Source organism: Ostrinia nubilalis, chromosome 27 (assembly GCF_963855985.1).
Source record: "Ostrinia nubilalis chromosome 27, ilOstNubi1.1, whole genome shotgun sequence".
Lineage (NCBI taxonomy): Eukaryota > Metazoa > Arthropoda > Insecta > Lepidoptera > Crambidae > Ostrinia > Ostrinia nubilalis.
Genome location: NC_087114.1, coordinates 5,036,701 through 5,049,232, shown reverse-complemented (window position 1 = coordinate 5,049,232; position 12,532 = coordinate 5,036,701). Strand labels below are relative to the sequence as shown.

The 12,532-nt window shown below is 43.5% G+C and overlaps 1 protein-coding gene across 1 annotated transcript in view; it reads left to right on the top strand.

Annotated features, from left to right (window-relative positions):
• LOC135084795 (uncharacterized) overlaps positions 1-12,532 on the top strand; it is a 142,120-nt gene that overhangs the window by 109,845 nt on the left and 19,743 nt on the right. The window contains exons 50-60 of the mRNA XM_063979532.1: positions 201-333; positions 1,084-1,217; positions 1,729-1,983; positions 2,376-2,508; positions 3,259-3,401; positions 4,378-4,510; positions 5,252-5,440; positions 5,882-6,627; positions 6,933-7,177; positions 8,176-8,305; positions 9,064-9,219. Coding sequence (XP_063835602.1) covers positions 201-333; positions 1,084-1,217; positions 1,729-1,983; positions 2,376-2,508; positions 3,259-3,401; positions 4,378-4,510; positions 5,252-5,440; positions 5,882-6,627; positions 6,933-7,177; positions 8,176-8,305; positions 9,064-9,219 — 2,397 coding nt within the window. The remainder of the gene's footprint in view (positions 1-200; positions 334-1,083; positions 1,218-1,728; positions 1,984-2,375; positions 2,509-3,258; positions 3,402-4,377; positions 4,511-5,251; positions 5,441-5,881; positions 6,628-6,932; positions 7,178-8,175; positions 8,306-9,063; positions 9,220-12,532) is intronic.

Here is a 12,532-nt window from a genome sequence, read left to right as displayed (position 1 = left end):
TTGGCTGAAACGGACGGTAGAAAGAGTCTTTTTAATGGCTCTAACGCTGCGTATTTGAAGCACACTGGTTTGGTGCCGAGTGTTTACAAGACATGGTAGGAAGACAGCTGCGGGACGGTTACATTAGACACTTTAGATACTATATCTGTCTCTCTCTCTCTTACTTGACTCTCTCACTCACTCTATTGACCCCACACAAGCGAGTCAGCAAGCGCGGCGTGTCGGTGGAGGCGCTGGAGTCGGCGCAGCCCGAGACCATGGCCTACCACCAGGCGCTGGAGGCCGCGCAGGCCCGCGCGCGCGCGCCCCAAGCCGCCCGGAGGAAGAAGAGAGGTGGGAGTCCTTTAATGGTCGCTTACAGGTCTCATAAGAAGACTTAAGATCACCCGAAGGTCGCTTACTATAGGCCTCAAGGCTCAAGGTCACCCAAAGGGCGATGGAGTGTGCTATTCTCGGAGTTTTCCTGCGTGAGCGAAACAAGAAGAAGAGGAAGAGAGGTGGGTCGCTTACTATGGGCCTCAAGACTCAAGGTCATCCGAACGGCGATGGAGCGTGCTATGCGCAGAGTTTTCCTGCGTAACTCGCAGGAAAACCAGTGACCCACCATATTTCGCAGAATTGTCAAACTTAAGTGACAGTAGGCGTGGCACACAGCTCATAGCAAACGGTCTGAAAAACGTAAACTAAGCAGGCTGTGCCATGTTAGGGACCGTATTGGTTCTCTCACTAGGTGGATCGACGATCTGGTAAAGGTCACTAGAAGCACCTGGATGCGGGTAGCACAGGATCGGGGCTCCCACTAGGTGCACCGACGATCTATAGAAGATTGCAAGAAGCACCTAGCACAGGATCGGTTGTTATGGTAGTCACTTGGCTGAAATGAACGGTCGAACGAGTCTTTTTAATGGCTCTAACGCTGCGTATTTGAAGCACACTGTTTTTGCCAATATCAAGTGTTCAAAGGTGGAGTTTGAAGTTTGACACTAAGAAGAAGACAGGTACGGGACAAGTACATTAGACACTAGATACATAGATTGGACTCTCCCTCTCTCTGTCTCACTCTATTGACACCACACAAGCGAGTCAGCAAGCGCGGCGTGTCGGTGGAGGCGCTGGAGTCGGCGCAGCCCGAGACCATGGCCTACCACCAGGCGCTGGAGGCCGCGCAGGCCCGCGCGCGCGCGCCCCCAGCCGCCCGGAGGAAGAAGAGAGGTATTGTACTTTATGGCCTTATAAGAAAGCTCAAGGTTGCACAGCGTGCTTTGGAGAGGACTGTGCTCGGTGTTTCTTTGCGAGATCGAATCGGAAAGTCGCTGGTCACAAGCCGCTAGATACGGGGAAGAAGAAAAAGAGAGGTAGGGTGTTGTTGGTCGCTTACTTAATATGGGCGTCATAAGAAAGCTCAAGGTCATTCAAAGGGCGATGGAGCGTGCTATGCTCAGAGTTTGCCTGCGTGAGCAAATCAAGAAGAGCAAAGGGTGATGGAGCGTGCTATGCTCGAAGTTTGACTCGAAACCAGTGACTCACATAGACCGCAGAATTGCCAGACTTAAGTGACAGTAGGCGTGGCATACAGCTCATAGCAGACTCACGGGCTGAAAGTTACAAAGACACGGTAGGAAGACAGGTGCGGGACGGTTACATTAGACACTTTAGATACTATCTCTCTCTCTCTCTTACTTGACTCTCTCACTCACTCTATTGACACCTCACAAGTGACCCAACAAGCGCGGCGTGTTGGTGGAGGCGCTGGAGTCGGCGCAGCCCGAGACCATGGCCTACCACCAGGCGCTGGAGGCCGCGCAGGCCCGCGCGCGCCCGCCGCAAGCCGCCCGGAGGAAGAAGAGAGGTAGGAGTCCTTTAATGGTCGCTTACAGGTCTCATAAGAAGACTCAAGGTCACCCGAAGGTCGCTAACTATAGGCCTGAAGGCTCAAAGTCACCCAAAGGGCAATGGAGCGTGCTATACTCGGAGATTCCCTACGTGAGCGAAGCAAGAAGAGCAAAGGCCTCACAAGGCTCAAGGTCACTCAAATGGCAATGGAACGTGCTGTGCTCGGAGTTTTCCGAAAGAAAACCTAAGTACTTACTCCCACTGGGTGAATCGACGATCTGGTAAAGATCACTGGAAGAACCTGGATACGGGCAGCGCAGGATCGGTCGTTATGGTAGTCATTTGGCTGAAACGGACGGTAGAAAGAGTCTTTTTAATGGCTCTAACGCTGCGTATTTGAAGCACACTGGTTTGGTGCCGAGTGTTTACAAGACATGGTAGGAAGACAGCTGCGGGACGGTTACATTAGACACTTTAGATACTATATCTGTCTCTCTCTCTCTTACTTGACTCTCTCACTCACTCTATTGACCCCACACAAGCGAGTCAGCAAGCGCGGCGTGTCGGTGGAGGCGCTGGAGTCGGCGCAGCCCGAGACCATGGCCTACCACCAGGCGCTGGAGGCCGCGCAGGCCCGCGCGCGCGCGCCCCAAGCCGCCCGGAGGAAGAAGAGAGGTGGGAGTCCTTTAATGGTCGCTTACAGGTCTCATAAGAAGACTTAAGATCACCCGAAGGTCGCTTACTATAGGCCTCAAGGCTCAAGGTCACCCAAAGGGCGATGGAGTGTGCTATTCTCGGAGTTTTCCTGCGTGAGCGAAACAAGAAGAAGAGGAAGAGAGGTGGGTCGCTTACTATGGGCCTCAAGACTCAAGGTCATCCGAACGGCGATGGAGCGTGCTATGCGCAGAGTTTTCCTGCGTAACTCGCAGGAAAACCAGTGACCCACCATATTTCGCAGAATTGTCAAACTTAAGTGACAGTAGGCGTGGCACACAGCTCATAGCAAACGGTCTGAAAAACGTAAACTAAGCAGGCTGTGCCATGTTAGGGACCGTATTGGTTCTCTCACTAGGTGGATCGACGATCTGGTAAAGGTCACTAGAAGCACCTGGATGCGGGTAGCACAGGATCGGGGCTCCCACTAGGTGCACCGACGATCTATAGAAGATTGCAAGAAGCACCTAGCACAGGATCGGTTGTTATGGTAGTCACTTGGCTGAAATGAACGGTCGAACGAGTCTTTTTAATGGCTCTAACGCTGCGTATTTGAAGCACACTGTTTTTGCCAATATCAAGTGTTCAAAGGTGGAGTTTGAAGTTTGACACTAAGAAGAAGACAGGTACGGGACAAGTACATTAGACACTAGATACATAGATTGGACTCTCCCTCTCTCTGTCTCACTCTATTGACACCACACAAGCGAGTCAGCAAGCGCGGCGTGTCGGTGGAGGCGCTGGAGTCGGCGCAGCCCGAGACCATGGCCTACCACCAGGCGCTGGAGGCCGCGCAGGCCCGCGCGCGCGCGCCCATAGCCGCCCGGAGGAAGAAGAGAGGTGGGTGGTTTAATGTGGGTCTTAATGGCCCATAGGGCGTCATAAGCAGGCTCAAGGTCACCTAAAGGACGATGGAGCGTGCTATCCTCGGAGTTTCCCTGCGTGAGCGAATCAAGAAGAAGAAGAGAGGTGGGGTGTAGTGTGTTACTATACTTTTTAGTGGACCATAGGGCGTCATAAGCAGGCTCAAGGTCACCCAAAGGGCGATGGAGCGTGCTATGCTCGGATTTTCTCTGCGTGAGCGAATCAAGTAGAAGAGAGGTGAGGTGTAGTGTTACTATACTTTTTAGTGGTCCATAGGGCGTCTTATGAAGGCCCATGGTCACCAAAAGGTTGGTGGAGCGTGCTATACTCGCGAGATTCCCTGCGTGAAAGAATCAAGAAGAGCAAAGGGCGATGCAGCGTGCTTAATGGGGCCTCACAAGGCTCAAGGTCAACCAAACGGCGATGGAGCGAGCTATGCTCGGAGTTTTCCTGCGTAACTCGCAGGAAAACCAAAGTGACCCACATAGTCCGCAGCATTGTCAAATTTTCTTAATTAAGTGACAGTAGGCGTGGCACACAGCTCATAGCAGACGGTCTGAAAAACGTAAACTAAGCAAGCCTCCCACTAGGTGAATCGACGATCTGGTAAAGGTCACTGGAAGCACCTGGATGCGGGTAGCACAGGATCGGTCGTTGTAGTAGTCATTTTGCTGAAACGAACGGTCGAAAGAGTCTTTTAATGGTTTGGTGCCGAGTGTTTACAAAGACACGGTAGGAAGACAGGTGCGGAACGGTTACATTAGACACTTTAGATACTATCTCTCTCTATCTCACTCTCTCTCTCTCTCTAGGACAAACTTGACCTTCACTGGTTGGGTTTTTATGGTGGTCAAGCTGTAGACCCTGGCTACACAGGAGTTGCAGTGGTGGGAACGAGAATAGTCCCGTCTCTCTCTCTCTGTGTCTTACTTGACTCTCTTACTCACTCTATTGACCCCACACAAGCGAGTCAGCAAGCGCGGCGTGTCGGTGGAGGCGCTGGAGTCGGCGCAGCCCGAGACCATGGCCTACCACCAGGCGCTGGAGGCCGCGCAGGCCCGCGCGCGCGCGCCGCAAGCCGCCCGGAGGAAGAAGAGAGGTATTGTACTTTATGGCCTTGTAAGAAAGCTCAAAGTTGCACAGCGTGCTTTGGAGAGGACTGTGCTCGGTGTTTCTTTGCGAGATCGAATCAGAAAGTCGCTGGTCGCAAGCCGCTAGATAGGAAGATGAGAGTAGGGAATAGGGCTCTGTCTCTCTGTTTAATGGTCGCTTATGGGTCTCAGAAGGCTCAAGGTCACCCAAACAAAAGGCGACTTAATGACTGCTTACTATGGGCCTCATAAGAAGGCTCAAAGTCACCTAAAGGGCGATGGAACGTGCTACGCTCGGATTTTACCTGCTGTCTTTCTGGTCCAGTGGTGAGACCACCTGCTTCAAACCCAGAGGTACTGAGCTCGATTCACAGATGGGTCAACATTTCTGCTTCGTTTGGAGTGTAGGTAGGGCTCATTCTAAGTCCGCCTGGCTGCTACGACTATCTTACCTAAGCATTGTTGTGTTCCGGCAGTTGGAGGTAAGTTGCTAGTTTCTCTATGAGAGATTTCGGATGAAGCTCGCTTCCACCTTCGGCCTGATCATCACTTACCATCAGGTGAGATTCAGGCTAAGAGCTTCCTCATTGTGCATACAAAATGGTGTGTATTTGAATGACACTGGATTCACCAATATCGAGTTTTTAAAGAAGCATTTAAAGAAGTCTCCTTCCTGTCAGTATTTTTACATGAACGGAATATAAGTAGATACAAAAACAGTCTTATTGAATGCTTATCCTTTTCATCAGGTCGAGAAAAGAAAGAGCCCGCGCCGTCCGACGCTGAACGCCTCGACTCAGAAACCGAGATGCTGAAAGAAGAAGCTCTCAAGAGTGAGATGGAACTCAAGAGCATCAAGTCGGAACTCAACCTCAGCGATCACACCCAGATCATCAAGTACGAGCCGAATGTCAAACATGGCGCTTGTAAGGTCGAAGGTAAGTCAAGAAGAAATTATGTACATTGACATCTGAGACAATAATGTAGCTTATCTTCAGCAGTGGACGCCTTACGGCTGAAATGATTATGATGTAATTACTAAGAATAATATGCTATAAGCTTATAACTTTTTATTACCTTGGTTTTTTTACAAATACTAGTAACTGACCTGGACCACTGATGCTGAATCGATTTTGATAAATTTTGCTTATTTACCTTTGAGACTGTGTAAAAAAGTGTTGTTCTTACAATAACACTTAATTACAGCATCATCTTCAAAATTAAACAATACAAAATAGCAACTTTGAACACACAAAAAGCATGACTTTAGTCTCATAAAAGCATCAAATCAAGCAAACGATTTCTTACTAAATAACTTCAATATTTTACAAACTACTGTAATCTGCTTCTTTTACAACTGCCTAACTTCTCCATCGCAGGTTCATCGATAAAAATGGAAGAGAAATACATCCAGCAGAAACAGAACAACGAAGAGGAAGACATGCTCGACATAGAAGATTCCATTCCCACCGCGTTCCTAGTCCAAAAACCAACTCACAAGCCCATGTATGCTGCCCAAGCGGAGCCGGTGGACAAACCGCAGGAAATCGTCAAAGTGGAAAACCTGGTCAAAAAGGAAGAAACAGAACCGGAAGAACCGAAAGATCAACTCGTAAATAACCTTGAAGAGCTCCGCAAGATGGCCGAAGCAGTTTCGTCCCAACTAGACGCGGCTAAAAAGGCCGAAGCCGAAGTCAAAGACGAAAAAGAGCCGATAGAAGTCAAAAAAGAAGTGATGGAACCTGATTCTGCGCACGGGCATTTATACACCCGAATGTTAGAAGGCAAATGGTTCTCTATTCTAAGGCATGAGAGCTCATTCTTGAATAACATAAACGAGTCCGATAAAGCCGATTTACCTACATACTGCGACAATGAGCATACTTGTGCAGAAGTGGTGTTATGCCAAGGGCACAAATGGGATGTATCAAATAATTTACATTTATTGAATGATCCGAGCCTGTTTACGTTGAATAGTATGGTGACTAGTGTGCAAGTGCCGTCTAATAATGTCTACGCGGATTCTAGTTTGACTATGTCTGGTCTGGATCAAGATATGATGGACGCTAGTATAAACAAAGACGTGTCTATGCAAGAGGAGGCAGAAGAAGAGAGTAAGGAACAGGTAAGCTTAGCTTTTGATGTGGTTTTGACTGAGATTGGTAGTTTAATAATAATTCTTGATACGGTTTATTCGATTCGATGATTTCTGTCTCTTACCCTGAAGCAAATGTGAAACAAACTTTAGCTAACTTTTATAGAAATAATACTGACCAACAGTAACGGAACAACGCTTGAAACCTCTAAAATAATTAAATTAATCAACAAGTTTTTAAAAAATCTTTTTAGTATGTTATAAAAACAAACGAAAATCTCCCGAGAAGTATTGTTAAATTAAATTTAATACTACAAAAGCACGTCATTCCGCAGGACAACGACCTGGAAAAGGAGCTCCAAGCCGACGCCATCAAACACGACCTGGCCACCCAAAAGGCCAAAGCTAACAGCCTCACCAGTCTAGGACTCCTCAACTTTAACGCGCTGTCAACTTATGTCACCTGTGACAGTCCGCCGCCGCTGCAAATGTCACCCGATGAGTTGCAACAGCTGGAATGCTGCAAGAAGCAAGGACTACCGGCTAGAGTAAAAGGCAACTTTGTGCCTAAGGAGTTAAGGTCAGTATTACAGTGCACAGACTCAATGATCTGTTTATCTTATTAGTAACTAGCCTATCTGGGATGTTTTCTCATTCCCCCTATGTATAGCCTCACTATAGTGTAAAATCTGTCTTCACTAATGACAGTTAATTTCTGGATGCAAAACTGGTTATTTATTACGTCCAACCACTACCAGAGGTCGTTGGTCCATTGTGTAAACTACGTTTGCCGAGATAGCTAAAGTACGGCCAACGAGAAGCGATACCAAATGTAAACAAACCCAATGTCATGGTCATTTGGAATAGTAGGGGTGGGTTGCAATTTGACAGATTTTTGACGTTTGTCAAAGTTAAAGTAAGATGGTGCAACCCAGCCTAAGGGTTTGACTTTGACATATTTTGGCGGGAGAACGAGACATTACGAAAAATACACAAAATGGGAAGAGACAGAATAGATTGTCAATCCATTATTGGCTGTAAGAACAAAAATACCTGTTTGTATTATTATTATAAAGAGCTGTGGTTTTCTGAATAAAGAAAAATAAAAATAAAAAATAAAATAAAATACTTTAGAAGCGGTCTCCATTTGAGAACCTATTCACTCTACTTCAGTTTCTTCTCTACTAGTTTTTGATTTATTCATGACTTTATGCCCTTTTTTTTTTTTTGACAATTTCACACAGGTTTTTCAATTTGCCCTTTTGGGCAAAACAGAGTTTTATAAAACCTCATATTATTAGACTAGGCGCAGACCATCGATTTTTAGTTGGCCGATAGTTGTGCCCGATTTTAAATTGTATGAAGAATCGGCCAAATCAAATCGGTGTAATGTGCGCACTTCCATACATGCCCATACTGATCAACTGCCCGACTAAACTATCGGCCGACGAAAAATCGATGGTCTGCGCGTAGGCTTAGTCTACGGTCTAGATCTGATTTTAATTAAGTTCTAATTCACAATCAATGCAGAATATAAGACAGAAGAATATCAACATTAATATTATCATTCGTCCACAGACACGGCTGGTGGCGGATCACAGATCCGGACCAGCTGAAGGAGTTGATGGATTCTTTACATCCGCGAGGAGTAAGGGAGCGGGAGCTACACGCGGCTTTCGTTCAGCATCTGCCCACTGTTAACAACAAGGTACGATAGTTCACATCCTGATGTAAAAGATTATATTTATAAATGACGATAAGTCGTGTAATTTTAAGGAAGAGTGGGACCTCTTAAGACAGGTTATAAAAAGAAACCAGTGCAAATAGACGCAATAGACAAAGTGCAAGTTATAATCGCAAACCAGTAGAAAAGTGGTCGAAAAGCCCCTTTTTTGTATGGAGTTTTGACGGATTCGATTTTCGATTCGATCAAAAAGTGTGTTTTGTCTAGGGGGGCAGAGAGCAAATGGCTAGTATTTGCTTTGCTATTTAATGTATTAAATGCTACTGACAACGTCACTCTTGTAGCAGAGTTTTGGGCTGACACTTTGTAAGTTTGTTGTCGACACGACAAGAAGAAGCTAGTTAATATTTTTTTGACGGGGAAAATAATGTGATTTTAATGCAATTGTACTGTATCTTCCTTGGCGGTTCTTTTACAATTCTTTAATCTTATGCAGCTCGTTTCTCTTCATTTTACTATCGAAACATATAGACATTATGGTCCTTCGAGCCGGATAAGTAAATTTTAACTAGATACATAATTTATGTTCATTGTGAAAAACCTTGGGGGAGGCCATTGTCCAGCATTGGACGTCATTTGGCTGAAATGAACGAACATAATTTATGAATGTGCTAAATAAAAATTGAGAGAATACATAATAATATTATTTTCTCAGAATCGGAATAGTTCAAGGAATTTTCCAGCAGTATCTCAAAAATGAACATAAAAACGTTTATTTCCAGATCTACATAGACAAAGGCGATATCCTGTCCACCGAACTGACGGTGTCCCACCTGGACCGAGTGATCGCTCACGCGAGCGGCGCGCCCAGCCCCGACGCTGCCGGTTCATACTCCGCTAGCGCCGCGCGACGCGTTGCTATGCAGCTGTTACTTGCCGTGAGTGCTCTACCGACGATTTATATGACGAAAAGCTTTTGCCCGCGACTTCACCCGCGTGAAATTTTGTTTGTCACATATCGTCATAAATTATAGCCTATTTGTTAGTCTGGGTTATAAACAATAATACTGTAAAGTTTCATCAAATTACGTTCAGTAGTTTTAGCGTGAAAGAGTAACAAACATCCACACAAACTTTCGCATATTTCTGTGTAGCCGAGTCGACTTTAACTTAGTGTCACTATCCACGGCGGCGTAGCGTACCAGACACGTATTCTATTGGCCTCGCGACTTTGTTATGACTTTTAACCCCAAATACGAAAAGTAGTCCTTTGTACACACGGTCACAGTGTTAACTATCCATTTCCGTGTTTGCTCTCGCTCTCATCAAATGGTGATTCTTTGCGAGACAACATGACAGGCAATGGGCAGTTAAGAGCCATTTTACATTTTCGTGCGAATTTCTAAGATTTTGGAAGCATGAATTACTATCTTAAGCAACAACCAGAGATTATTTAATAACTGCGAAAGATAGGTCAATCCTTGTTGTTGACCATTAATGAAACGGATTTACTAAAACTCTTTTGCTTAATTTTATTCACAGTGCCCCATCTCCCACAACCATTTTACGAAAAAATTGCCGCACACTCATTTTCAAAGTCCTGTATTTATTATTTATGCTCATATAATAAGCTTAAAAATATACAGGGTGTTTGGCGCATCGTGTGCCAAAATGATTTGGCAGATAGAATGGGTCATTTCCTATATTTTCAGCCCCCATAACACGTTCCATGCCAGGCGGCTACTTTTATAGCAATTTTTTTAGTAATTTCACCAAAATACCCAAATCGCATCATTTAATTTCGATTTAAAAAAAAATACTAGGCGTAGCTTCAAAGTAAATATTTTGTTTTGACGTGCATTGATGTAGGGTTGCATCAAATCTAAATTTACTGGCAAATATCATCTAGTTTTTTTTTAATTCAGCTTTGAAGTTTTCCGAAAAGTTAAAAATGGACTGAACATTTAAGTTTACATGGCTATAAAAAAATAAATAGAAGAGATAGCGATCTTCGGATTTTATCAAAACTTCTCTAGTCTATCCCCATTCAAACGGTATACTAATCTTATTTAAATAATAACAATAACTTCACAAATTCCTTAAATTAGTGCATTGACTCTACTCGGACTGATTTGCGAAATTTGTGTTTATAGCCCCTTTTGTGTGAATAGCACGTTATTAAACACCTAACAGGTAAAAATTATTTATCTTATGCAATGTAAAAACCTTTTCCCTATTGTTTTTCAATGTGGATTTCTTGAAATTAAAGACGAAAATAATTATTTTGATCGTTTATTAATTATTACAAATTTTGTTCAAAATGACCGCCTCGGCAACGTATACACTCACGACATCTTCTTCTGATTTCGACTGTTGTCGTATGCAGCCACATTTCTCTTTTTATTACTACAAAGGCGTTTTCTACTCGTAGATTAGAAGAGATGGCCCTATACAGTGGCCTGCACGTTCCCCAGACCTAATTCCGTTAGATTTTTACGTCTGGGGACGAGCTAAAGAACTGGTGTACGTAACGGATTCAAACATTAGAAGAACTACAACAACGAATAAAAAACGCCTTTGTAGTAATAAAAAGAGAAATGTGGCTGCATACGACAACAGTCGAAATTAGAAGGAAATGTCGTGAGTGTATACGTTGCCGAGGCGGACATTTTGAACTAAATCCCAACTAATATTATAAATGCGAAAGTAACTCTGTCTGTCTGTCTGTCTGTTACGCTTTCCCGCTTAAACCTCGCAACCGATTTTGATGAAATTTGGCATAGAGATAGTTTGAGTCCCGGGAAAGAACATAGGATAGTTTTTATCCCGGTTTTTGAACGCGCGCGATAAAGTTTTTCTGTGACAGACAAAATTCCACGCGGGCGAAGCCGCGGGCGGAAAGCTAGTTTGTAATAATTAATAAACGATCAAAATAATTATTTTCGTCCCCAAATTCAAGAAATCCACATTGAAAAACGATAGGGAAAATCTTTTTACATTGCATAAGATAAATAATTTTTACCTGTAGGTATTTAACGTGCTATTCACACAAAAAGGGGCTATAAACACAAATTTCGCAAATCAGTCCGAGTAGAGTCAATGCACAAATTTAAGGAATTTGTGAAGTTTTTGTTATTATTTAAACAAGATTAGTATACCATTTGAATGGGGATAGACTAGAGAAGTTTTGATAAAATCCGAAGATCGCTATCTCTTTTATTTATTTTTTTATAGCCATGTAAACTTAAATGTTCAGTCCATTTTTAACTTTTCGTAAACTTCAAAGTTGAATTAAAAAAAACCTAGATGATATTTGCCAGTAAATTTAGATTTGATGCAACCCTACATCAATGCACGTCAAAACAAAATATTTACTTTGAAGCTACGCCTAGTAGTTTTTTTTTAAATCGAAATTAAATGATGCGATTTGGGTATTTTGGCGAAATTACTAAAAAAATTAATTTAAAAGTAGCCGCCTGGCATGGAACGTGTTATGGGGGCTGAAAATATAGGTAATGACCCATTCTATCCGCCAAATTATTTTGGCACACGATGCGCCAAACACCCTGTATAGTAATCATCGGACATATATTCTTGTAGTCCATTAATGAAATAGATTCTTGAATTTCATTACCATTATTGAGTAAAATCTAAAAATAATTTGGCAAATTTGAAGATTAACGTCACATTTTGATCGTGGTTTTTGGTTTAAAAACACAGCAATAACTGCAATAAAAGTATCCCAAAATAAAGAATATTCATTGTAGAATTAATTTCTACAGTTATTGTTTAAATATTAGTAACCACTTTGTCAAAATATTGATGTGAATATCAGTATAAATTACAATGCGCAAGCCGACATCGATTAGTATGGCGCGAGCGCCCGTCAAGGCAGGACCTGTGTCATTTTTCCCGCCGTGACGTTTACGTGCGTTCGTGTCGTAAAGCGGTGATTTGTACGGCGACCAAATACATTTGATACTATGCCGAGAGGCTGTTTCGAGTCAGCCGGCCGAGCAGAAATTGAAATGATGAATTTTAATTACCTTTGACGGATCTGGGTGTAACTATGTATAATATGTAGGTAGGTACCATGTATTTAATTTCATAAATAAATTTAAAAAAAGTATATCCATTATGATAGCACCCTTAACACAAGCATATTGGTTGCCTACTTTTGGACTAGATGGCGCTGTGAAATTGTCCAAAGATTTGTTTATTTATTTATCCGCTTTAAGTGTTGTTTCGTGA